The sequence below is a fragment of the Panthera leo genome, chromosome D3, assembly GCF_018350215.1.
Source record: "Panthera leo isolate Ple1 chromosome D3, P.leo_Ple1_pat1.1, whole genome shotgun sequence".
Lineage (NCBI taxonomy): Eukaryota > Metazoa > Chordata > Mammalia > Carnivora > Felidae > Panthera > Panthera leo.
In genome coordinates this window covers 69,702,884-69,730,518 of record NC_056690.1, presented here as the reverse complement: position 1 = coordinate 69,730,518, position 27,635 = coordinate 69,702,884, and the positions used below count along the sequence as shown (strand labels likewise).

Below are 27,635 nucleotides of genomic sequence, written 5' to 3'. Positions count from 1 at the left end.
GTTCTTAATCTAGATACTAATAATTGAAATAAAAAAGTGCTCAGGCGCTTGCCTCTATTTTTAAGTCTTGTTAAAACCTGCACACACTGGGCTGGGAGCACATGGGGGGTGCTCCCATGTGAGGAGGTGGGCTAGCACAGACCCCAGTTAGCATCATCCTAGTCTCCTGCCTCTTTCCCGTGTTTCTTCCTGGGCAAGTTCTCTCATTTAAAGCTTGTCCATTCCTCCTCTGAAAGGGGAGGATGCATGTCTGCACTTCCTTCTCGGGGTCAGTAGCAAATAAACCGACTCTGGCGTGTGGTGTGCCACATACAGAGTCTGCCCTGGTCAGTGCCCCATGGCCCCAAGCTCCTGTGGTTCGTTGACTACATGCTGTTCTTGTGACACAGCTTTTTTCTGATCCCAGAGTCAAACTCCCCACCCCTCATGGGTTTCTTTTGGAGTTTATAGTGGTGGTGACATGTGGCTAGGATTTAGTTTTTCCAAGGTGTCTGAAATAATTTTTGGTTACAAGGCTAATAAAATGTGAAGCCTGGCGCAATGAAATGACATTTCTGTTTACATTGCAGTGATGCCTTTCACGCCGTGTTAACCGCTTTCTTTTTCACTTTGAACTGCCTGTTTTTACATTTCTATCTGGGAAGACTGAGCAGCTGTAGACCATCTGCCAAGTGGCTGAGTTGAGTAGGAAAGGAAGATGCCCTGAAGCAAAGGTGGCTTGGTGTCAGGGTCCCGGGATGAGACTGCTTGGCTTCTCAGAGCTTGGCTGTGTGACTTTGGGCAAATGATTTAAGTTGAACTCACTTTGCACCAGTGTCTCTAAAATGGGGATGAGTATAGTGTCTAACTCACAAGCTTGTTAGAATTCATGGGTTGATTTCACTCATGTGGAATTTAAGAAACTCAACAGATGAACATAGGGGAAAGGAAGGAAAAATACTATGGTTTGTCTCCTCTCTTTTTATAAGGGACTCTTTGAGGGTTGCTGGAGGGAAGTGGGTGGGCTAAATGGGAGATGGGCATTAAGGAGGGCACTTGTTGGGAGGAACACTGGGTTCTACTGAAACCAATACTCCACTGTATGTTAACTAACTTAAATTTAAATATAAAAAAAGTTCATAGGAGTTGATACCTGAAAAGTGCTTAGAATGGTTTCTGCACAAAGTAAGTGTTCAATAACCATGTGACCTAGTCATGGTGATGGTGGTAATACTGGGATAATTAGTAGGTGGTATCCTATCCAAATGAGAGAAGAGCTGGAAGGAGACTTCAAAGCTGAGTGGGGTTCTCTTCATGGGTTTCCCTCAGAGAACAAATAGTAGCTTCAGGGCCAAATGAAGATGGCAATCCCATGTGATTACAGAAGTTCTTTGGGACTCTTTTTTTTTTTTTTTTTTTTTTTTAATAGGGTTGTGTTTGAAATTCGGATTGTAGAAGTTGATAGGTGGTTGCCGGTCTGTTTAGAGGAAATGCTGCTTAAATTGCATGCTTCAAACTTTATTCTACAAGAAGACAGACAACTTTCCACTTTGCCTCGAGAGTGAAATTGCACTCTGGTTGCTTCTGGAGCAGCCCCTAGAAGAGGGTTAGAACGTGGGCACCACTGCCCCTTTGGCGGTATTGCCTGTAGTCTTCGGCACCAGAAAAGAATACAGGATGCTGTGGTGCCCAGCCATCATGCGGTGGTTTCCTAGGTGTTTGAGAGACAGCCTGCCAGGGTGCCACTCACTAAGTGTGTGGTGTAGGCCAGGGGCAGAAAGCAATTTAGGAATCTATATGTTCTCGGTTCCCCTTATTGGTAGGGGTGCGTGTTCAAAAAGGATGACGATTTTAGAGTCCAGGGCAGTGTCTAAAGTCCATTAGTTTTTGTGGGCTAGTTCCTGGTCCACAGAGAAGCAGTCCCCCTGCCTCTGGCTGCAGGGCTCCTGTCAGTGTGTTAGAAAGCAGAAGAGGTGAGGCAAGGTAGCTGGCTCTGTGCAACCCATCCCTGTTATGGAGACATAATGGGGAGTCCTCTTTTAGACTGGGTTAAAGAGCACGGCTTTAAGTTCCTCATGGTTACCATGAGCACACGGGTATACAACAACAGACAGTGTTTTGGCTTAAAAAGAAGAAAGCCTTGGGGAGGTCCTTTGTCATGGAGGTAGTTAGATTTGAATCCTAGTGTCTGACAGGGTCTGGTCTTGTCCATGGTGGAGTAAACAGGTTCCCCTAAATAGCTCTGCCTCAATATCCCTGAGAGATCCACTGCCCTTGCCCCCCCCCCCCCCCATCAGAATCTCACGGGTGGAACCAAATCCTTTTTTTCTTTTTTTCTAAGCTCAAGTGATTAATAAAAGAACAAAGTCTTTGGACCAGTGTTGAGGAAACTTGTGGGACAGAGTATCTGATCTGTGGGATTCAGACGTGTCCCTCACAAGAACAAGTCCCAAGTGTTGGTAGTCTCCCCAGTTCTGAAGCCCTGCATGGTTGCTTTTGACATCTCAACATGAATTGAGGATCTGAGCATGGGTTTAGATCGATGAAAGAAGTTAGAGAATTTGAAAGCCATTTGGAAGGTAGAGGACCCTCCAGTTGCAGTGAACGTCTGGCCTCTTCTGCCAGGATGCTCAGCACTGGCTGCTTGTGAGAATCCTCGCAAGGGTTTCAAGCTGCCCAGGCCTCGCCTGCGGAGCTTGAGCTCATCAGTAGAGGCTCAGATGTTGATACTTATTAGCTCATCTGTGTGAGGCAGGGTTGAGAGCTTCCCTGTACCTGTGTGACCAGATACTCGACCTGGTCTTTGTCAACAGCAGGGTCATCTTCTCTGTGCATGAGGGATGCCGCGGAAAGCCTGCGGGTGATGCTGTGTGTGAACATCCTCGAGAACCACGGTGGACAGACTTAAAAGCAAATGGTTCCTGAGCCTGCCTGGCTCCTGCCCCCATCATATAGAGCCATGATATTGGAAGCCAGAGGAGGGGCACCTCTAGCTAGAAGATGATGGAAATGATTTAGGTCTCTTGTATTCCAAGAATTAGAGAACGAAGTGCCTCGTGATCGATGACCTGCTTTGAAAGAGCTGTCCTTTTTGGTTAGAGAGGGAGTTAACTTCCTTGAGAAGAACAAGTACCAAGAGTACTTAGAATTCTGGGATGTCTTTTCAGAAAACGTCTTGGACCTTGTAGGGGAGAGAGCAGGGGTGGGATCCTGGCGACTTCTCTGATGAGCCACCTTTACTGGCTAAGAAGAGCTGTTCCTCTAACGTGTTTGCTGAGAGACTGGAGGACCTATCGATATAGACGTGTGAACTACTTAACTGCATTGGTCTGAATGTGTAGTCTCAAACTTCTGTTAGGATCTTAGGGATCAATACATGCACATTCCAGCTGTTCTTCCCTACTGGGTCACGGGCCTCCCAAAGTTTTACCCTATTTGTCATTGCACATATTGATCCATCGTAATTACCTGATGCATATGAACTCTGGCTCAGCAATCCAAAGGAGATATTTTTCTTAGTGTTTCGGTGAGGTTGTCATTTCCACAACTGTTCTCATTTTATCATCTTGTTTGTAGAGCCCCTTATCTCTTAGTTTGCAGACTATGTGTTTATGAAATGCCTAGGACGATTAAGATTTCTTCAAGTTAGAGGTCACATCTTCTATCATCGGGGTTCCTTTTTCAGCAAGTTTAGTGTTGTGACACCCAGCCTGGGCTAGAAATGTCTTCTTCCCTCAGAAGGCAGCTATACCACAGTTGGAAACTCTTAGAGGAGGGTGGATATCTCTTTCCCCTCACTCCCACCCGAGGGCTCAACTTCTGGGGAGAGGGCTCTGGGAATGTGCCCATTTTAGTCTCGTCTTCTCCCACCAGACTCTCCTGGCCTGGCTGGCACTCCCCATGCAGCCATTCCTTGTTGTGATTGCCTCCAGAATATATTGTACACTTAGAATATAGCCCCGTGAACTATGGCATCTGTCATGTAGCCAGGAGTGTGGGTCTTGACTGACCAGAGAAGTAGCCTGCAGCCCTCTCCTGTTCTCCTGTGACCTAAATCTTTGGAGGCTGCATTAATAGAGGTTAACCAATAACTTCTGACTGTGATGGTTGATCATGAATCAACCCCAAATACTTTAATGCTTCTTACCTGTGGTCACAGATTGATCACAGTCTGGTGTAATACCACTGGGAGGCACGTTCTGGACCCTGTCCAGATGGTAGAGCTAAGTGGCAGTGCCTTTGTTGGTACCCAGCTTTTCCTGCTTTCCAGTGTTCTTTCCCCTCCCATAGAGTTGGCCTGATGACACAGTATTCTTAGAACTAATTGAAGCTGTCTTTACTGTCATGGTAGTAAATAACCAAAATTACTTTTTCACAAGAATTTGAGTTTCTCACACAGGCGATCTGTAAGAAAAGAATACATGGTTTACCCTTGAAGGCTTCTGGAACACCTTTGGAAACTGTGAGAAACAATAAGTGAATTCTGCTTCCCATCATCCCATGGCCCCGGTGGGTCATCAGTTGCTTGCTCCATCTAGACTGGTACACTGTCCATCTTACACCAAAGATGCCAGAGCTGAATGTGGGCTCCCTCCTCCCCTGACTTGAGGCTTGGGCTCTTCCTTAGATTGATCCATGGGATCCCCCTTGGCTGGGAGGTGGGGAGGAGTGGTGAAGGGTCCAAACTGGGAATAACACTACATGGTTCCCTTGCCCGCATTGTGTCTTTTCCCCCAGACTGCTTCTTCTGGTTCTTCTCAACAGGTGCATCTTCCCTTACTTCATATCCTGAGTTCTGTCTACCCATGGTTTAAGTTTTTTTAATTAAAAAATTATTTTTAATGTTTTATTTTTGACAGGCAGAGGGGGGCAGGGGCAGAGAGAGGGAGACACAGGATCTGAAGCAGGCTTCAGGTTCTGAGCTGTCAGTACAGAGCCCGACACAGGGCTCGAAGTCCTGGACCATGAGGTCATGACGTGAACTGAAGTCGGATGCTTAATTGACTGAGCCACCTAGGTGCTCCCCTCTATCCATGGTTTAAAATGAAACTTGATGTCTACACCCCCCAGGTCTGGCTCTTGATTTCTGAATGAACATTTAGCAAACTGTAAAAAATCCCTTTCTCCATACCAGCAGACAGGATTTCAAGGCAATTACCATGCTAGGAGCTCAGAAGTCTTGTTTTGATAGTCAAAAGGTGAACTTTGGCACTTTATTTACCTTCCTATTAGAATAATCCTAGTCCTCCTGAGACAAACTAATGTGCTTAATTGAAGGAGAATGCCGTGTTTAAAAGAAATGTAAAGCCTACTGATGTATCTCAAAAATATTTTCCTACTTTGAAATGCATGATAATAACAAGGAATGTTTCCTAAGATTGTAAGGGCTATGCAGGCATTACCTGTCATTGTAGCACTGACTCAGTTTCATAGGTTTGTCTGTGGAACCAGAGGGACGTGAATCTGGACGCCCTAAATCCTAACTTTGTGCCTCTGACCACTTTGGTGTACTGCCTCCCTGGAAGAGAGGACTCCTCAGGTTCTGGCTTCAGTAACTGTGTAGAAGTTTTGTGCTGAGGCCAGGAAGGGGGAGGAAGGGAGGAGACACTCTAGAGGGTTGAAAATGAGTTGATGAGAGGATCCACTCTACCTTCCCCAGACACCTGGCTAGAGCTGTCAAACCAAATCGATGGAGTTGAGAGAGGTTGGCCTACAGATGGTACTTAAAGCCCTGGGAACGGATGACGTTATCTTGGGAGAGAGAGTTGGGGAGGAGGAAAGTTGGTAGATCTAAGGCCAAGTAAATGTAGTGTTCAGAGATCTGGTGGGGGAAGAAGAGCCCGGTAAGGGGGTGGGAGTGGTGGCTCCTCTGACGCAGCTATTGGCTGGGGATGGCGTGGGGGGCCGGGAGTACTGTTCAGTGCCCGGGCATGGTGGACGAATGGGGAGTGCCCTGCGGTGTGTGGGGCTGTCCTGTGCACCCGAGAGCTGCCTCCCATTGTTCCATGTCAGCTGCCCAAAGTGATCTTTAAACATTCTTTGTGACTCGCACATTTATGCTGCACTTTGGTTTTTAGGCTGCTTTTTGGTCTCCCTTACCTCCTGACTCCTCACCCAAACAATGTGGAAGGGCAGGCTTTTTCATCTCAGCTGTTGAGAGCTGAGGCCTTGAGAGGTTCGGCAAAAGTCACCAACCTGTACATGACAGGCTGGGGTCCTGGAACCGACTCTCCTCACCCACTGCAGGGCTCTTGCCGTTCTCCTCTTCTGTGCCTCTGTATGGCTTAAATCTGGAGAACTGGCTTTCCAGCTGAACCTCCCACAGGGGTGCTGGGCTTGCACAGCTTAAGTGGCTCCATCCAATGGGAAGAAGCCATCATGGCTGCTGCAGGACAGGGTCTGCAGGGAGGCTGTGTGAGCTGTCACGCAGGACCCTGGATTGCTGCTCTGCGGATGGTCACAGAACAGGTGAGACCTGAACCTTGCCAGGTTCTGTGCATATATAACACATGCCAGAGGTGGATTTCAGGCAAATACATTCCTTGCCTTTCCCTGTTCTCGGCCTTTCTTTCATACTTTACCCCATCTGTGTGTACGTGGGCGACTTCTGGGTGCACGTAAGATGTGAGCTGCACATCTTATATGTGAGCTCTGGGTATCAGTTCCTCCCCTGGAAATGACAACAGTTCTTTAAATTCTCAGAGTAGAGAAGTGACAATGTACTAGTAATTAGACACTGTCCAAAGAACCTCCTGCCTAAAATATCCATCTCCCTAGCCTGTCACTTTATTTAAAGTATTACCTTTCTTCTCAGCTGAGCCAAAAACTATTAAAAAATATACTTCTTATCTGAGAGGATGTCCTATGTGTCACACCTTTTAAAATGCAGCTTGGGTCTGTTGGCTCTGATTCCTTCCCCCATTGCTGCGGTTGAGAGCCTCATCCTTCATTTGGGTCACTGCTGCAGCCTCTGAACCAGTCTGTCTTGACCATGTTTCTTCTCACTCCCAAGTCTATCCTTTGTGCCACTGGGGAGGAGGGAGTGTGTGTTTTGTGGTAGAGGGTCTCAATGTTAAAACAATGGCGGGGAGGGGGGAGTATGGGAGCAGAGCAAGGGGGTAACTGGTGGAGTGGAGTGCCGGACGTAGGGGTGGGATCCAGGGCTCAGGTGGTGACATTTGCCTCCTGGAGAAGGCAGAATCCTCCTGTTAGAGATGGGGAGGAGAAAAGCCAGGTGCTGATGAAGCAGGAAGGTTGGTAGGTGGGGTGGCAGGAAGTTGAACTGTTCCAGGACTTTCCCTTGGATTGCTAAGATTCCTATCTTGATAGCATGTGGCAGATACTGACATGTTGGGCGAATAATGCACGGATTCCACAAATGTGCCTCATAATGGAGGTGTCCTCCAGAAAATTGCTGGGATGGGAATAAGTCCCATGTGTGTGGGGAGAAGACCAGCTGAATCTGTAGGGTGTGCTGGGATCTAATGTACTGTCACTGCAGAGACGGGTGGCCAGATGAGAGGACTGTCTTTCCTGGCCCAGGTGACAGGGTAGCCAGGGTGCCCCGACATTTTTCTAAGGACTTGTGTCAGGTGAGCTTGTGAGCCAGTGTGTGGTTACCTCTGCCCTGGTCGGTGGCCAAAAATGGTCTTCCATCCAGCTTCCCTTGCACCTGTCACGGGTGCAGTAGAGCATGTAAGAGAATCAGACTTTGACAGCTGCAAGGGTCCCTAGATACTTTTGCTCCAACTCATTTATTTTACCGAGGATGAAACTGAGTTCCAAGTGGGAGTCAAGGGCTCCCCCTAACCATCGGCAGAAAGGCCAGCTCCCTAGGCCACAGTCAGACCCCCATTTCTGCTCAGTGTGTGTCTTGATGCGATCTGAGACCTCCGGCCAGGCCCAAACCTCCTTGTGCCTTGGCCAGGATGGAAAGCATGCTGAGTGAAATGGTTGAGAGACCTCCCTCAAAGCAGTGGCTGGCTGAAGGCTGGCCTCGAAAGAGGCAGGACCACAGAATGAGTAGGAAAGGGCGGGGGAAAAAATCTAGAGCAGAGGTAGCATCTTCTGGAGCAACATAGAATGGCCGGTACGAGGGGAGCACATGTGGGATTCTGGAATGATCTGGAGAGAAATGATGAGGGCAGCAGGGGCAAACTCGAACCCCGAGTGGCTTGTTACCTTCTCACTTGTAGGCTAGCAGTAGCCCTTCAGCCTTTTACAGATCATGCCAGAAAATATTAAGAACCTTGACTTCTACAAATTCAATTATGTAATAGGTTATGGTTCCTCCACTAACGACTTGATAATAGTGTATTTTAAAAAGTTTGTGGATGAACTTTGGTTTTTCAAATGTCCATCAAATTTTATTTTGGAGCCTGTGTGTGTTTGCTTTGCTGTCTTCTCTCCCAAGCGAAGAATAAATGACTCTGGAGTGTAAAACGGCTTCACATTTTTCTTCAGTCAAATTTAGTAGTACCAGCTGGGTGATCACACAGAGTAGGGACAGAGGGTTACCTGAGCCCGTTGGAGAAAAGTGTTACCTCTTTAATTAGTTGGGGATACCTTTCTACCTACTTCTCTCCCTCCCTCCTGTCATGTGACTCACTGAAACTACTTATTAAACCTACCATTTATTAGCCTGAGAGTGGTAGTTGAAGTGGTTGCACGCCCAAATGATTGCGTTAAGAAGCCACACTGCAGTGGCCACCCCCGCATCCCAGAGGCAGCAGCCTGGCGCGATCGCATGGAGCATGGATGCCTGAGCCCACTGCCTGGGTCCGAGTCTCATGCCCCCTCTTTGGCTGTGTGACTTTAGGTGAGTCCTCTTGCTCTGTTTCCTCATCTGTGATGTGGGGATGATAAGAACAGGACCTTATTCCTAGGAATGTTCTGAGGATCAGTTTGATATGTGGAAAATGCCTGCACCTGGAAGATGCTACTTGAGAATTAAGTATTAATTTTTTAAAGCATTCCATGATTGACTGTATCTTTAAACCATATCTTCACATTGGTGTTTTAAAGATTGCAAATGCATTACACAGGTTTTTACAATGAGTTCTATAGTACGCAAGGAATGAACAGTCTAAGAAATTAAGGTCCTGAATGTGTGTGTGTGTGTGTGTGTGTGTGTGTGTGTGTGTAGGACCATGTCTTAGAGCAGTTTTAGCTTCCTAGTGAAGTTGAGAGGATGTTAGAGAGTTCCCATGTGCCCCCTGCCCTCACATCTGCACATCCTCCCGTGTTATCTGTATCCCCCACCAGAGTGGTACATTCGCTACAATGAATGAACCTACAGACCTGTCACAATCACCCCAAATGCGTAGTTTACATTCGGGTCCATGCTTGATGGTTGTATATTATGTGGGTTTGGACGAATGTGTATGACACGTACCCATCGTTATGGTACCCATCAGTAGTCTTGCTGCCCTAAAAGTCCTCTGTGCTCTACCTGCTCATCCCTCCCTCCAGCCCCCCATCCCTCACAACCACTGATATTTTCATGTTTTCCCAAGTTTTGCCTTGGCAAGTAGGGTAAAAAGACTCAGTATATCATCATGCAAAAGGGATTCAGTGATGAGGGAAAACAGTCTGCAGGCAGCCCACTGGAGCTCCTATTTGAGGTCAGATGCAAGAAACAGAAACAACAGAACTGCCTGAATAATCATACTGAAATCCCCAAATTGAATTCTCCATGAAGGGGTGGTTGGATTTTTCAAAATTTCCCTAGGCAATCAAAATTTAATATTAATTGGCATTTCTAGGAATTGGGAGTGTCAAATGAGTTCACTCATAAGGAGTATCACAATTTGAAACATTTGATACACATTTGAAAAAAAAGAAGGGCTTTAATTTGATAAAATACCTTAGAGTTGGGGGATTTCTATTCTAGCTTGGCTGCTTTAAAAAGTCACCAAATAAAACTTATTACAGAATCAAGTAATTAGAATTGTCCCTGAATGTCTCCTCTGTCTCCTCTTTTTTTTACAGGGCAGATCTTGATGGGCACTGAAAATCCCTTTTACTTCAAGCTTCAAAAGCTGTTTATAACCCAAGACAAAATAAAACCTGTCCACACAAAACCCTGCACACAAGTATTTAGTTTTACTCCTAATAGCCGAAAAGGGGCAACAACCCCAACATCTGTCAACTGAAAAATAAAAATGGTAGATCTATGCAATGAAATACTGTTGTTCAGCCCTAACATGGATAAACCTTGAAAACTTTATGCTACATGAAAGCCAGGCAAAAAAAAAAAATCACGTGATTCCATCTATATGGAAGTTCAGAATTCGGGAATCTGTTGGAGACCAAGTACATTAGCGAGTGTGTTGGGGGCGGGGGTGGACGAATGGACGGGCACTGGGAAGGGGCTGGTAGTGACCACAGGGCTGCTTTCTGAGGTGATGAAGATGTTCTGACATTGATTTGAGCGATGGCTGCACAACTCTGAGCATAGTAAACACCACTGTACACTTGAAATGAATTGTGTGGTATTTGAGTTGCATCTCCATAAAGCTGTTAACCTCCCCCCACCAATAATAAAAAGCGATAGCAGATTTAGAGATGCTATTTTAGAGAAGGTGAACTGGAACTGTATTTCCTAGATGGTATCATTTGAGCTTAGACTTGATAAAATAAGACTGTGACAGGTGGGATGTGGGCAGGGAGGCAGGTATGAATAATACTCTGTTGTAAAGAATCCTGTCCAGAAAGATTTGTGTTTCCGTATGCATTACCTGGAGGGGGATTCAATACCACACATGCTAACCAGTATGTCTGTAAATCTATTCTATATGCAAGAGGGTTTTTCCAAACCATAAGCCAATCTTTTAAATTTAAGTGTCATTAAAATGAAAATTTTAAAAATTTAGGTGTTAGGGTACCTATAGGACTAGATCCTGGGCTGATACATATCTTGGCGGCCTTGACAGTCCCACACAGCAAGGAAATGAAGTAAAAAGAGAATGGGATTAAAGAAAACATCTGGGCGGTGGGGTGGCAGGTTGCATAGCTCTCTGATCTTCCCTGGGTTCTGGAGGCGTGGCCCACCTGGCACCTCATCTTTGGCCCTTTCTCTGTCCATTCTCCACCAGCCAGGAAACCAAAACAAGGCTCAGCAAAATGCACCATGCCATTGTGGTTGCTTACCTTGTTGATGACGATAGCTTCCCAGTTCGGCCCTGGAGCCTGTAGTATTCCAGGAGACCAGGACTGGAGAGGACTCCAGTACTGGCAAGGATCTTCATACATTCCAGGTCAGCATGTGATGAATACAAAGAGGGCTGCAATCGTGGTGCCCATGGCACAACCATTTTCCTTCATTAGGCGACACAGAAAGGGTGAGCTGCCCCAAAAAGGCTCTGGGAGAAGAGCTAGCACAGTGTGACTTTATGTATCCTTGAGAAAGATACCTGGAAACTCCCAGAAAGCCGGCTTCCCTCACCCTGGGCGCACCTGCTCCGGGAGAATATTTCTTAAAATCTAAAGCTATGGATTTTGATAAGTGACACTAAACACTAAACACATGACCTTTGGGGGGGGGGTGGGTCTTAACAATTGAGGAGGGACTTCCAGGGAAAGTCCAAAAAGGTTTTAAAGACACACAGCAAGTATAAATTCTGGCCCTGGGAAGGTTTTAGGATTGCTTTAATTATGCAGCCCCCCAAAGATTCAGAACCCAAAATCTTTTCAAAGGTGTGGTTAATCATCTGCATTAAGACAGCCCCTCTGTTCATAGGGAGTCACTGTTGAGTTTTTTAGAAAAGGAGTTTGGGATTATTTTTTGCCCAGAGGACCAGGTAGCTCCGTAATTAGGTTTGTACCCCAAAAACTGCTGTGCAAGGAAAGACCGGGAAAAGCTTTAAGTCTTCGGTTCAGCTCTCTGGCCCCTGTTCTGTGACTGCACTGCACAGCCAATTCCCGTTTCTGAACTTGTAACTCTTAGTCAAGGTCAATGTTAGCATTATCAATGATGTGGAACAAGGTCCACTGGGGTCTTTGCCCAGGGTCTCAGCCATCCCTGATGTTTTCTCCAGTCTGAGGCTACTGGTCTTTTGTAGGTTTTTTTCAGCACAGATGCTGTCTTTTGTTTTAGGTGTCGCTTTCTTGTTGGCCTTTCAAGGGAGTAATTTCACACACATAGAAACTAGTTCAATGTTTTACCCCACGTAGGTGTGTAGTGAAGAATTGCCATGTGACTGGTGGGCCCCTGAGTCCCCTTTGTCCTTCCCTTTCTTCTCCCCTTTCTTCTCCCCTTCCTGCTGCTGAGAGGCTTGTGGTTGCTCCAGTAGGCCTTAATTCCACTTCTGGGGTCCCTGTTGACTTACCACCCGTGTCCAAGGGCATTTGGACTGTTACTCTTGGAAAGTACCCAAAGCCCCATTCTCTGCTGGGCTTGGCAGTGGAGGGGGAAAGAACACCGGGATCTGTGGAGGAAACCCTGGCTTTGGATAAATCATTTACACTTTGTATTGGTTTTTGTGCCTGCAAAGTAGGGGAAGGAGTGTTAGCTGACCTGCCTCACAGTGCCAGTGGAATGCTAAACAGAAATTTCAGATGCGATCGTGTAGTAGGCTAGAATTGAGATTGATTACTGTGAATTTTGATGATGCCTGTTGTTTAGATCTTCTATTTTATTGCTAATTCCTCACTGCTTATATCTGTGCTATATAAAAAGGTATTTTATAGGGGGCACGGAGGTTCCTATTGATAGGAACTGTCTGTTAGAACCAAGATCTTACCCTCTTGCCCAGCCCAAGTGATGAAGGATCCTGTGATCTCTCAAGGCTATTTTTGCCCTAAAAAGCTGCTGTTGCAGAAGTTCAAGGCTTGACATCAGTATGGTCTCTTCATCCACTGAAATGGTTTCATTCATTTACAAGATTAAAATCTCCAGGAGTGGGTGCAGGTGGGGAGGAAGTCTTGGCCAACCTCAGCCCCGAATACTGTGAGGAGGAGGGGTCGGCCCACACAGACATGCAGGTGGGATTTCCCAGATGGTGCAGACCTCAGGCTGTGTCGGAGGCCTGCATGTTGAGAGAAGGCAGGAGGAGCCCTAAGACTTCAGTTTTGCTAGAGCTGTTTTTGCGGCTCAGCAAGTTTTCCTGACAACCTAACAAATGGTTGATTGGCTTTCCATTATTAAATCTTTTCCAGCCCGTTAAAGCACGTCTTTGTTTTGAGGACTCAGAGGGGTTTCGAGACCTGATGGGTCTGATTCTTTTCTATCTCCGAATCCACAGACTTGGGGGACATGGTGCCAAAGAGACCCATTGTTGATAAATAACCAGAGCCACTGCTCAGTGCACATTTGCTCTGAGCGCGGCAGTTCCTTGAATGACCTACTAAGCCACAGGGGTGCTTTTACTTTCACTTGGACCTCTTCAGGCTGAAGCAGATGTTTTTCCCAAAGCAGCCCCTCCTGTGGTTGGATGCACAATGCATCTGAGGACCCCTGACCTCTGGCAGGAAAGAGTGCTGAACTGGATGCCCAAGTGGGGCTCTGCAACTTGGAGGGACTTTGAACATGTCATGTGGCGTCCTTGCCTTGTTTGCTCCATGGGAAAGAGAAAATGGTAGGAACACCTACTTACAGCTGGTTTTTCGGTACTGGTTTCTTAGATAGCCTCTGAACTGGTCTTGAAGGGAGAGACAGGATTTGAAAGTGAGGCTGAGGGAAGGCGATGGAGAAGGAAGAATTCTGTGTTAAGAGGCAACAGGAAGAAAGCTGAAGAAAGTGTGGGAGAGCCTGGACAGTTCCATCTGACTGGAGCTAAGATTTTGTCACATGGCACTGATGACGACTTCCTGATGATTTGTAGGTGTCAGTATTCACTCTACCCGGGTGGTAGTCAAAGCTCATGGAGTCGAGCTGGTTGCCCACTCCCCCCAAAGTTTCAGAATTTTTTTTTTATAGCCTGAAACCTTTGGTTTCCTAATCTCCCACTTCCCACAACCCTATATGTCCAAGGTCCCCGGTGAGGCTCCAGAGTGCAGAGCACACTGGGAATTCTGCCCTAAACTCAGCTAGGTGGCTGTTTCCTGTGGCACCTGCAATGGAGCCAGCTGAGGAAAACCTTTGGTCACGTGAGGCCCTTCCCCGGGCCATACTCTTTCACCTTCTATAACCCTCCCTTTGGGCCATGTGAGTGAAGTAGCTGGAAGCAGGAAGGGGGACTATGTGTGGAAGCTAGAAAAGAGCATGGTGAGCTGGAAAGGACAGAGAACCTAAAAAGTGAAGAGTCTACTCTTCTCTAACCTGGAAGCCATTGTGGAAACGGTTAGTGTTTTTTGCCAAAACAAAACCCCAAAAACCGACGTTGAAAAGCAAATGCTGAGCCTTATTTTTCAATTCTGTGTTAAGAATACTGAACAGACCCTCCTTGCTTAGCTAGGGGGACCCATTGAAGAGAAAAGGTTAGAAAGCTCTTACCCTTCAGATCTACTAGCAGAACGTGGGCATTGACATAGCTAGCTGCCCAGTTTTGCCACTGATCTGTCAACTGACTTTTGCCTGAGAGAAAGGCATGAATTCTCTTCCCCCGTATCAAATCCCTTGTCCAGGATCTCTTGGAGCCTTCATTCGTCTGGGAGAGCCTCTGATCTGTCAGCTTTGTTATTTTTAAGGAAAGAGAAATCAAGTTGCAAATACTTTCTTTGACCTGAGCTTCCCTTATTCCCTTAGCATATCTTTTTCTTAGAAGCTTTGCAATTGAACTTAATTGTTGCTTAGGCTCTGGTGCATTTTCAAATTGACACCTGCACAGTTCCCCTTCCTGTATTAGTCTCTGGGACTCTTGAGTTTAGTGACCAGAATATTGAATCATCATGAGATTCCTAAGGCAGTTTGTTTCCCCATGTTTTAGGTCTATCGATTTGTGCCTGGAGTCAGTATAATTTTTTAAGCTATATGGGCAAAACTCTGTGAAGGTTGAGTGTGCATTTTTGTAATCAAGTAAAGCCTGCAGCAGCATTAGTCTAAAATCAGTGATATTCATAATCAAGGTACAGAATTGAGGCGTAAATTTCTAAATAGCTGGCATGAATGACCAGTTGGTGGTACTTTCCTGTAGCCAAACTGAGTTCTCTTTGCCTTCAGTATCTATTCATTCATCACGAACTATTTATTGAATGATTGGGTGCCAGACTCTGGTTTGTCCACAGTATGTCCCAAGGCCTTTGGTTCCCACCATCAGCCAGTGCCGAGCACCTGTCCTGTTTCCCCACCCCAACCCGGTCCTGAATGTCTCGTATTTAAAGGGTCGAAGAAAGCATTTCTAGATTAGGAATGGGAGGGTATGGAGAGAACACATAACTTAGAGTCTCCGAATGGAAGCATGTGGAAACCAGAAGCAGGGATGGAGGGCTGAGTCCACAAACATGGTCTCTTTTGAGCCAACCCCTTACCAAATGGAGCAGACTCCTTAAGATAACCAAGGCAGGTTCAGCTTTAGGTCCAGGTGTTAGAATTTCATGGCCAAGGAAGAGAATCATGAAATATCAAAACAGCACGAGGGATGGAGAAATCTAGTCTAGGGATTCTCATGGTACCCAGACTAGCATCACCCAGGAACTTGTGAGAAAGTACATCTAAAAATCGTTGCATTCCCAAGGGACAGTATTGGCCTACTGAGGGCGATAGGATACAAATCCTAGAGAATCACTGAACTTCTGGTAGGCTTCCATTTTAAGGCTTGGAAGTTTGTATACTGGCTTTATGGTTGAAGCTGTTTTCTAGTGAAGAGAACCTTGCCCTATAGCCAGAGGGGTGTTTGGCAAGGGGTAGGGGGTGGTCTCTGAAATCTGCCCTCTGTCTCCTCCAGCACAGATAATGGTGTTTCTGATTGGCCTTTGGGAAATACAGAGGGCCTGATGTAAACATGGTCTCCTTAAAAGTTGGCGTGATTAGTGCTGTGTAAAGAGGCATGGTTTTGCAATTGGGCACATACACAAATCTTTTGAAAAGAGAATTAGGTACTTAACCTTTTTGTCCCACTTAACACATTTACATGTATCAAATATAATGTATACAATTATAGAAGAAACAGGCTATCTCGAAAGTGGCCAGAATATTTTAGGGAGTTGTGATCTGGAAGATAGGGATTTGTTCATTAGTACACTAATGGAGATCCAATAACATTTTGTAGTGAGGCATGTAAATATTCAGTAGCTGCAGCAACTATAATACGGTGTCAAAGCCACAGGGTCGGTCTGATAAAGCTGGAGTTTCGTTTGTTTTTTCTTTTGGTTTTTTTTTTCCCCCCTCTCTTCTCAACTGAAGGAAATGTCAAAGTTGCTAGAATTTAGTAAAACTGAAGGTGTGGTTTTTATTCCATCTAAGTTTGTGAGTCTCTGAATTCTATCCAGTGGGCCCCAGGTTAAGCAACCTGGAAGTCGGAGATACTATGAAACTGTGTTTATTTTTCCCAACTGCTGGCACTAGCAGGCACGAGTATGTTCTTTGTGTTGCGTTCCTGTGTTCTAACGTCCAAAGCTGCCTAGCCTGTGCCATTATGTTAACTGTGTGCAGGTATCAGTAATGTAAATCCAGTTGACAAAACTGATTTCTAGGTGATTGGCCATAAGCCGTTTGCTAGAATATTGGAAATTAAAGGCTTCTATTGTCTGCACCCAGAAAGAATTGGTTAAAGATTCTGTTAAGCTTCTCAAAGCTAATCTTTGTTTTAGATTCCACGTTGCGCTGTATTAGGCTGATGTTGACAGATGTAGGTTGCAGGGTATTTGAACTGCTAATTTAACCTTAGTGGGACTAATGTGGCAGAAATGTGGAATTAAACATCCAGGCCCCACCCCACAATTGGATTGTGATCCAGTTGGTTTGGTGTGGGATCCAGCTGAGATCAGTTTGGGAGCTCTGCAGGTGTTTCTAATGTACATGCAGGGTTCGTGAACAAATTCGAGTTCTTTGCAGAGTATTGCCAAAGACCCTGACTTGCCTATTGGGATCTGATTGTCCTAAACTTGACATCTTCCCTGAACACTGCCTGCTCTTCCTTGTCTTCTACATGGCCTGATGCCTCTGCCTGGAGTGGTCTCTGGGAACAGATCATCATGAAGGGGCTGGCACGCTGAAAACGTTGACTGCATCCTTCAGGCCCCAGGGTGTCTCATGCGAGGGTGCTGGGCAGGGCCTGGGTACATTTGAATGAGTGTCTTAGAAATAGCTTTCCAGCAGTGATGAGAACAGGTGGTGCTTTGGGAGGATCTGGGAGAGAAGGGGTGAGGAATGGGATTTGGGTCTAGATGAGAAAAAGAATGGAGGCACTACAGCCAGCTTTGATGGAGTAAAGGGGAGAAAGGAGTCAAGGGCCCTTCCCAAGTGCCTCCTCGTTGCTGTGCAGAGCACCCCAAACCATCCGTGCAGGGAGCAGCGTGGGGATCTGGGAGAGCTCCGTTTTGGATGTGCAGACTTCTGGAGTCCTATGCAGCCTCCACATGTACTTGCCCAGTGGGGGGTGGTGCAGGTGTTTGGCTCCCAGGATCAGTGTGGGTGGGGAGCTGTAGCCAAGTGTGGACAACTTTGGGGTGGCAGGGGCACTAGGGCAGATGAGATCCCCTTAGAAGTAGCCTGGAGAAATGAGAGATGCTGAAATGTACCTTCACAGATGCCCTACATCGAAAAGATGAAAGAATAAAGCAACATCTATGAAAAACTAAAGGACCTTGTGTGTTGCTGGTCTCTTGGCAGAGAGGCTGTGTGGTACCAAGAAAGAGATGGGCTTTAGCCTGGGGTGTTCACATGCACCTGGCCTCAGGAGCCAGCTGGACTAACACAATTTACTGGGATGTGTTCATTCACTGATAAAGTTTTCAGAGAAGAGTTGGAAAAGTGATACTTACTTGGCACTGTAAGGTACAACCACATGTGTGTCGTAGTTCGTCCCACCCAATGACCATGTTTAAGACAAGTTTATAAAGTGTAAAATAGCACACAACATTTGCTTCTGGTGCTCCTCCTCCCCTAACCCCCCAAGTTTGCGTTCCAAAATGTTTATGACCTTAGTAGGTAATTGTGGTTAATATAGAATGTATCACACAGCTCGACTCTAACCTGGATCCGGAATCAGAGTGCGGGAGTAGCGGGAGGTCTTCGGGGTCCTCTTCCAGCCCCTTATGTTAAGAGCAAAGAAAGGGGCACATTCCCATCCGTGCTGAGGAGCCCCTAACCAGTTTGTCACCCCTGCACCTGCTTATCTGCCAGTGAGAGTCGGGCTTGGTTAAGCTCCCCACGGTTCTGTGAAGCTATCACATGTGAGAGGAGACAGCCTCTCTCGGGAGCACCAAGTAAGTGGAGGGCGCGGGTTCATTTTGCTGCTGCCTGTATCATGCTATACCTCGGAGGTTTATAGATAGAAGTGAGCACTCTGAGAGCCGCTGTGAAACTGGAGTGGGAAAGCGATACTTGGATGTTAAATGCGCTAAGTACTTCACCGTCGGAAGGTTCAATTTCATCTTACTGAAGAGACACTTAGAACTCTTACCGCTAAATACAGACTGAGCAGTTTCTAATGAATATTTTTGACGGCCTTCCCGAATGACTTGAGTTGGGGACTGTGCCTGAGCACACATTCCCTTATCTGGTGGAGGGGGGAGGGTGTGGCAGTGCAAGAAGTCGGTGCCTGATGGCAGAGGGACTTGGGGGATGCCCATCTGCCTCACTCCCTCTGGGAACCCCTCATACAGGGTACTCCTGGGTGCTCCCTCCAGGTGCCCAGGGTGTTTGTCCGCCTTCCCACGTGGAGGTTTGGCTCTCTTGTTGGAAGGGGTCATACCTTGCCGGCCTTACTCTCCTCTCCCCACAGAACCATTCTGCTTCAGCCCTCCACACGACTTTACCTAACTTCTTCGTTCCAGGGTTTTGATACCCTTTTGTTTCAGTATAGCTGTGTGTTCGTAGCCCTAAACGTTGTATTGTTTCTTTGCACTTGAGTTTCTAGAGACAGTATACCACATTACTATTGTCACTTTTTAGTCAGCATTGCTTTGAAGATTACTTTTAATTTTCTTGGCCTATTTCCCAATTATGAACTCTGTACATGGTACTGACACAAATCTCTTTACTGAACAAAATTCTTAACGCTTTGGATCCCCTTTTGCTAGCATAGTTTTGTTCTTTTTGTTTTTTTTTTTTTTTATAACTATAGTAGATCTGTGTTGTGATGAGGGTGTTGAAAATAGAGACTCCATAGACAGGCAAGAAACAGTAGATTGATTATCCCATTAGTGAACAGACTATATTCTACTGACACCCAAATTTCTGGATGATTTGTTGCTAGAGGAGGAAGCGATGGAGGGGCTTAATGATGTGTTCAGAGACAGGGTGTCCTTCCTGCCGTGCCTTAGCTGGGCTTCCCCTCCCTCCTCTTGGGCGATGGCTCTGTGTCGGGGGCTTTATGCTGTGAAGGCAGGGTGGTCAGGGAAGAGCTTCTGAAGAAGTCCTGTCAGGCTTTAAGCTGAAGAAGTCAAAAGCCAAACTGTACTGAGGACACCTGATTCACATCTAATCTCTTGCATTAAGCCTAGATTTGTTCCGGGGCAAGGAGGTGTGGCTCACTGAGGGATGCCGTCTTCTACAAGAAGGAGCGCAGTGAGAGTGACATCCCAAACGGCCCGTTGTGAACTGGTGCAGGCAGAAACCTACATGGGAGTTTGGGCTTGGTGTCTCGCTAGCTGAGAACTCTGGGTGTATTTCTTGGCTTTCCTAAACTTTACCCTTCTCTTCTTTAAAATGGGAAGACTGGCACCCAAAAGTCTTAAGAGTCCTAAGCAGGGGGTACGTGGCTGACAGTTTTATGTACCATCCTAGCATGGTGTAGATAGGTGGGAATTGCACCAAAAAACAGTAATACAAGAGCTGCCAAAGGCAGAGGGGGCGTGAGTACCAGGCATCAAGAGTTGGGAGATCAAATAGAATCCTTTTGAGCTAGCAATGCTTCGGGCAGCTGTAAAGTAGGAAAGGGGTGAAGAAGCCCTGTGTGGTGGCTTCAACTTAGCAAACAATGGAAGGAGTGACCAAAATAAAGCTGGGCCTGGAGCACAGCAGAGCTGGGCTAGCAGAGGCTACCCTTTGAGGGCCGAAAGCAAGCCGGGGAGAGAGGTGACCCAGTATTCGCATACAGAGGGTCCCAGGAGGAGGGGGTGTGCTGAGAGAGGTGGGAGTAGATGTCAGAAAGCTGTCCTCATCGGGGTACCTGGGGAGCTCAGTAGGTTGAACGTCCAACTTCAGCTCAGGTCATGATCTCACGGCTTATGAGTTCGAACCCTGCTTTGGACTCGGTGCTGACAGCTCAGAGCCTGGAGCCTGCTTTGGATTCTGTGTCTCCCTCTCTGCACCTACCCCACTTGTGCACTCACTCATGTCCTCTCTCAAAAATGTTAAAAATAAAAAAAACTTAGAATGCTGCTCTTACGCATGTCAGAGGTGGTGATGACTGGGACTGAGGTACAGAAAAGGGGACACAGAAATGCAATAGGACATACCAACGTGGGGCGTGAGGGATTCACGGTGATTCCTAGGTTTGTCGCTGTCGTTGGTGAGTGGAGGCTGGTGCCACTTCTGTGGGCAGGGCATGGTGGGAGGAGGGATGGGGGAGAGACTTTGGTGCCGGGAGGCCTGAGGATTCAAGGTTAAAGTGAGTGCTTGCCCTCCACGGGTTCTTAGTTCAGTGACTAGTGTGTGGGCAGACTGTGGCTGCTAGAACACAGGGCCAAATATGAGGACAGGGGTGCCACACAAGCCCCCGGGTGGGGCACGTGGTGTTGTCTTCACATCCAGGGTGGTGGTTCTGGAGCTGTTCTGGGGTTTCTCTCAGAGTCGGCTGGAATGGTGTCTCCCTGAGCATTCTGTGTACGTGTTGTTGATTGGGACGCCACAGGTGACAAATTACTCTCCACGGGAAACCCAAACAAGACTGTATTTCAGCAGGATTTCTTCAAAATAAAGTTCCCACGGTGTCTGGCTGATGAGCAGAGCTTCCCTTCAGTGGAGCAGCCTCAGGCATTGAAGTGGTACCTGCTTCCACTGTCCTTCCCAGGAGGGCCGCATCCAAAATGGGGAGGAGGGGGGATTGACATTGCTCAGGGAGCTCAAGGCCTTACACTTGTTTGGTGGTAAATGTTTTCAGGAGGTGGTCTAGCAATAGTCCTGTCTCTCGGGGATCAAAGATGGGGAGCCGCTGTGAACTGGGGAGCAGCTGTGTGTGTTGGTGGCCCGTGTTTTCCCCGGTTGCTGGAGGATGCGTAGGTCCCTTAGGGTCCTGTGCTCTTGCCTGAGGCACAGGCCTTTGAGGGACTTTTCCCGCTTGGGGTAATGCATACTTTCCTCACAGACAGCCTGGACCTGAATAACACTTGGGTACGAAAACCCTTGGCTTCTTTTTCTAAAGGGGGTTCTGCTGGGCTTAGGAGAAAATGATTTATTAAAAAGCAAATTGACCCGAGTTGCCAGCTAAGTCCTATTCATAACTGGGATGAATGGATGGATTATGTTTTTGAAGGATATTGGGTAGAATTCCATGCTTACAAATACCTAATGCAGAACCAGCCCGAAATAACCAGGATTTGAAATGGAGTGCTTTTCCCCACCTATACTTTCTATTAGGACTTTGGTAGTAAAATCCTCCAATGTCAGAGACTGAGGAGATCAGTCGGGGAGTCCCAAGTCACAGCCTGTTCTCTAGAGGTGGAGAGACAGAGGCCCAGAGAAAAAGAAGTGACCCAAAGTCACACAGCAGGTAAAACGACCAGGAGTGACATCAATACAAGGTGGAGTGCGACAGTGTCTTAAAAGTGGTACAGAGGCAATGATGTAGGCTTTAGAAGATGGGGAAATAATGCCCTGCTGGGATGCCTGAGTCAGGATGTGGGGGGGGGGGGATTTGCTTGGAGCAGAGCTTGAGAGAAGGTACATGGCAAAGGGGCGAGGTCAAGTAGAGGGAAAACCATGCAGGGCGGTGGTGGGGAAGTGTGCAGTTTCAGAGCCAGTAGTCCAGTTTGGCTGAACTCCAACACCATCATTGCAAAGAAAGTGTTGAGATCGTCTCCTATAACCTTGCAGCAAATTGGGGGGATGGGTGTACACTCTGCAATGTGGTGAAGGGTTACAAAGCTCCCGCTGATGGCCAGAACCGGGCCTCGGGCCAGATCCTTAGACTGAGAGCCCGGCGATCGTCTGTAGCATTGGTTTTCCACACTCATTCAGGGTTTTGGTGCTGGGGGCAGACATTGTTGAGGGTTTCAGACGCTCAGCTGAGGGGTTTGGACTTGATTCAGTAAGCAATGAGAGCGGTTTGCTTTTTTGAGTGGGAAAAACCTGGTGAGAGCTGTACTTTAGACAATCGAGCAGGAGTTGGGGACGGATCAGGCACCTGGCTACCCACCTCGAGGTGGCCCAAGGATCAACTAAGTGAACAATCTTGTCCAAAGTCAGCTGGCTAATGAGTGCAACTGAGGTTCAAGTTTGGTTTTAGGGCCTGTATTCTGGTTTCCAGGTGTTTGAGTTGGAAGAAAAGTTAAATACACAGAACAAGAGAGTGCTGTTGCACATCATTCCTCAGGCCAGCCAGTTCGTGGGCAGTTACCAGATAACGTACGTGGACCCATGTACACCCAGCCTGGTCATGGATTAGGGTTGGGAGTGGGCAGTATATGCACAAGTGTGGTGGAGCTATGTAAAAATCACCTGTTAAGAATACTTGAAAATTGTTTATTTTTGAGAGAGACCGAGCGCAAGCAGGGAGGGGCAGAGAGAGGAGGACAGAGAATCCCAAGCAGGCTCCAGGCTCTGAGCTGTCAGTACAGAGCCCAATGCGGGGCTTGAACTTGCAAACCGTGAGATCATAACCTGAGCCAAAGTCGGATGCTTAACCAACTGAGCCACCCAGGTGCCCCTCAATTAAAAATACTTTAGAATGGGGGTGCCTGGGTGGCCCAGTTGGTTAAGGTCCAACTCTTGGTTTGGGGTCAGGTCATGATCTCCCTTCATCAGGCTCTGTGCTGACAGTGTGGAGCCTGCTTGGGATTCTCTCCCTCACTCTCTGCCTGCCCTGCCCCCTGCCCTCACATTCTCTCTTGCTCTCAAACTTAAAACATTTTAGAATGGTCTAACAAGAGGTGAATTTGGGGCTCCTGGGTGGCTCAGTCAGTTAAGTGTCTGACTTCGACTCTGGTCATGATCTTGCAGTTTAAGAGTTAGAGCCCTGCATCAGGCTCTGCACCGACAGTGTGGAGCCTTCTTGGGATATGCACACCCGCTCTTGCGCTCGCGCGCGCTCTCTCTCTCTCTCTCTCTCTCTCTCTCTCTCTCTCTCTCACACACACTCACACACACACACACACACACACACACACACACACAAATAAGCTTTAAGAAAAAGTGAACTTACCTGACTTTAGCCTACATGTCAACATCAGATCTAATATCCATCAAATTAGGCAGCAGTTAGCACTAATGCCATTGTCCACACGTTGTCATGCCCCAGAGCGTGTTCTGTGTCTCCAGTTTGCTGTGTGTGCTGCTGCCTCAGGGAGCCTGGCAGCCCTCACCCCTGCCCCCACTGCTCTGGCTCCTTCTCTCCTGGCATCCATATGTAGCTCCCAGAGAACCTTCCTGAGTTCTTTGGGTAGTCGTTACTTTTCCTTTGCATGTGAACCTCTGCTCAGGACTAAGGCTCAGATGCATCCCGTGCTTATCGATTTATTTTAGGTCGAACGTAGAGGCTTTCGCAAAACTCCAAGCCTGTGGGTGTGGCTCCTGCAATTCAGTTCTCCTTCTGGCAGTTATAGGTTGTCTTAAAGATGGCGTCAAGCTCAGGTCTGTTTCAGAGTGTTCACGGTCGAGGTCTGGAGGTCCAGCTGCTAATACTCTTAGTTGTCTGGGAGGGCTGTGCTTCTGAGCTGTTTTCTAGGGAGTTTATTGTGAAGTATTGAGAAGAGAGGTGACACCTGTTGTTATCCGCAGGGTCCGGTGGAAGTCCTATGAAATTCAGTGAACATGGGAAACACAAGCATCTGCTACAGGCTTCTTTATACAGCATCTTTCAATGTAAAAGATTTCTCCGAAACAAGGGGAGGAAAAAAAAGACACTCTAATGACAACAGGGATATCCTAGAACTAGAAGAGATCTCAGAAAGCCACTTGTTTTCCCTCCACATATTTGGTGGGATTTACATGTTTTCAAGTAATTGCTTGTATAGCCAATTTGGAGCATCCATTTTTTCCCCCCATCTTAATGGTGTCTCTGGCCAACGGTATTCACTCAGATCCATCCCCATTTGATGATTTTGTGTGAGCTGAGACCACATTGCTCTTTGCTGCACTTGAATGGTGGCTATGGGTTAGGGTTTCTTCAGCCCAGCTACCACACCTGAGCCTACTTGGGGCTCCCACGCCTAGCCCAGATCTCTCCTATCTTTCCAGTTGTCCTCTGGTTGACATCGGTGTCCTCACGCTGCTTCCCCACTTCTTGGCTGTTGATCCAGATCAGAAGCAGGGCCGGTATTTGTTCCCCTTGTTGATAAGCTGCAGTCTACTTGGGTTGATAGTGAGCAGCCTGTGGTGCTTCTCTGTTCCTTCTGCCTGTAGCCTGCTCTGCCCAGGAAGCCACAGGAGCTGGTAGTAGTAGTGGGCCAGTGCTAGGAGGTCTGTGTTTTAAACTCACTTCCATGTTCCTAGGTTTTCTCCTCTGGAAGTGGGGCGATGGTTAATCTCTAGGAGTATATATTTTGTGCCATGTGCTCTAGAGGGACTGGAGACGGAGAGCAACGTGTCCTCCTGGCAGTGGATTTGTGAGCTGGATGTAGATGGCTGAGTATAGCCCTTACAAGCAATTTGTTTGCCAAACCTGTTTCCCAAACATTTGTTCTCTCTCTCTCTCTCTGCTTGAACGTCCATGTTCCTTAGAGGTCTGAGAGGCTGCTCTTGCCATTACTTGTCACTCATTCTGCTATCTGTTTTAAAGGGATAAATATAGATGCATTTATATCTGAGGGAGAGTATCTTCTTTCCCCTTTCCATTTGGTCTTACTGAAATCCCTCTGACTGCAATTGATAGCTGTTTCATCTCATTTCTGATAAACTTGGAGCAAGATCAGTCTGGTGGTTAATAGCGTCTGGTGGCTTTTATGATACATACGTATGAATAAGAAATTCAAAACCATATCTTCCAGCTCAAACACAAAAGACCCTTGCTTTTGAAAAATTACATTTGCAGTGGCACAAGATGGGCATGTTACAGAATCAAAAGGTGAGACTGTATACCTGAAAAGGCATATATGTAAATTCTCAGGGTGTGTGTGTGTGCACGAGTGTGTGTATGTGCATAGAGAAATGTTTTAGGGTGTGCTGCATCCAGAGAGGAAGTGAAAGCATGACCGTCTGGCTGTGCCTCCCTTCTTGAGGGCCCTTAGGAAGGGTATGTGCTATTTGTAAGCCCTTTGCTAAACTCTTCCTTCTCCTGTTTGTGGATCTTGTGGAAGCCTCCGAGGGAGGGCAGACTGTTTTGGCAATGTTCTTCATTGTTATCCTTAAAAGAAGGCAAGATTCTCTTGGGCTCGGGCCCTTGTCAACAGAGCCCCTGGAAGGCAACAGTTTTTCCACAGCAAGTAAGTGACCAGAGCTCTTTCCTTCCAGAGATGAGAAGAACCAGTCCATCATAGTCAGCGGGGAGTCTGGAGCCGGCAAGACTGTGTCAGCCAAGTATGCCATGCGCTATTTTGCCACGGTTGGTGGCTCAGCCAGTGACACCAACATTGAAGAGAAGGTCCTGGCATCCAGTCCCATCATGGAGGTAAAGCCTTTCCAAATGTACTTGGCTTTTCTGGCTGGAGTTGCTTCCTCTGGCAGCAAGACTGCTGGGTGTCCAGCCTTATGTGTTGCCCACAAGAATCCTTAGAAGCGGTGCATATGCCCACATTCGTGCTTCCCCTGAGAGTCCATTGTCTACAACTGAGGAAAAAATTCCAAGGTGCCCCTAAGACCACAGAATTGGGAGTACTCTAAGCTGGTAGTGTCTTTCAAGTCCTTAGTATAGAGTGGAGTGTCCTTTTCCTGTCCTCCTTGTCCCTTGACTCTGCTGGATGCTCTAGTGAATGTCCCTCCATTCTACCTTCCCCTCTGCTGCTGGTCCCCTCCCCTCCTGCCATCATGTGTTAGTAAATCTGCATTTCACCTGAACCATCCAATGCTTGAAGGTCTGCTGGATCAGGAGGGAATTTGCTTGGGCGGGGGTGGGAAGACTATGTAGAAGATTCCTTTTTTCTCCTAAAAACATTTGGACATTTTATTTTATGTGGGGGTTGACGGGAAGGGTGGGACCAAAAGCTATGCGGTGACACAGAATCTATTGATCCTCAGAAAGCAGTTACCAATGATGGCATGAACTGGCCAGCTTGGGTTCTGTCTGGATCTTGACTCCTCACCCCCAGCCTCAGAGCAGTCAGTACAAGTACAAGGCCAGAGAGATTTGCTAAAACTTAGATCCTGCTGTAACTCATCATGTTTTAGGGTCACAGCTCCATTTCTCTTTCTTTCCTCCATAAAAACTTAATTCTGATAAAGTAGATCGAAATGGGCACGCAGTCTCTGGCCAGCTTTGGTTTCCTGCCTCTGAAATGGAGGCTCTTGATTATCGTCTAGGTTACAGTCTGGTAGGAATCGGCCCCCTGCCAGTTTGGGGCAGCTCCTTTGTTTTAGGAAAAATTCATTTGAGACTGAAAGCTGCCAAAATAGCATTAGATTTCTCTGCAGTGCCTTGAGCCCCATCGATTAAGAGCCAAGTCACCAAGATGATTGGTCTCTCAGATTCTTTTGGAGCTGGAGGAAACAAGAACCTGCCTGGACCTTCCCAGATCCCCTCTCCACCACCCCCCCTCTTCCTTTACCAAGTGCTGTAGTAAATTCTGAGTCTCAGTTCATAGGAATTCATGGCTTTTACAGGCATAGTCTCCTGACTACACGGTTGGATTATCTTGTAGAACTTGCATTCTCTGTCTACTGACAGAACACAATATATTCATTAACAATTCAACAAAAGCCAGTTTCCATACTGTTCTTATATGGATTGGGAAATGGTCAATACAGTTGGAGGCATTTTTATTAAACAGATGTGAACAGGAAAACTTTTATTCTGTTACAATAGTTCTTAAACGTGACTGCATCAGAATCACCTGGAGGGTTTGTTAAATGAGATTGCTGGACTCACCCACAGTGTTTCTGATTCAGAAGGTCTGGGGTAGGGGTCCCAAAACTCGCCTTTCTATTAAGTTCTCAGGTGGTGGTGATTCTGATGGTCTGAGTACCACAGTTTGAGAACCATTGGCCTATGAAAAAGGTAAGGGCTCACTGGAAAATATGGACGAGTAAAAGGAAATAAGTCCCTGCCTAACCCTACAGCTTGCTGAGGATTGTTCAACATTTGGGTCTGTTTCCTTTCAGTTGTTTCACTGAGTATTGCAGTCATAAACCTTATCCCCCATATCATTGAGCTTTTTTATGAACTGCCTTATTGGCTGCAAACATGCTAATAGTGTTGGACATTCAACTTGTTGATAGCCTGTTTGCTCATAGCATTTATTCTAAGCCCAAGATGGTGGCCTGGCCATGGCTTCCATTCAGAATGTGGTGGACCATGGCTTCG

The 27,635-nt window shown here is 47.0% G+C and overlaps 1 protein-coding gene across 3 annotated transcripts in view; it reads left to right on the top strand.

The window, feature by feature from the left end:
- Positions 1-27,635, top strand: part of MYO5B (myosin VB) — a 338,880-nt gene that overhangs the window by 166,768 nt on the left and 144,477 nt on the right. For all 3 annotated transcript variants that reach the window (XM_042910156.1, XM_042910155.1, XM_042910154.1), the window contains one exon: positions 25,631-25,787. In XM_042910156.1, coding sequence (XP_042766090.1) covers positions 25,631-25,787 — 157 coding nt within the window. The remainder of the gene's footprint in view (positions 1-25,630; positions 25,788-27,635) is intronic.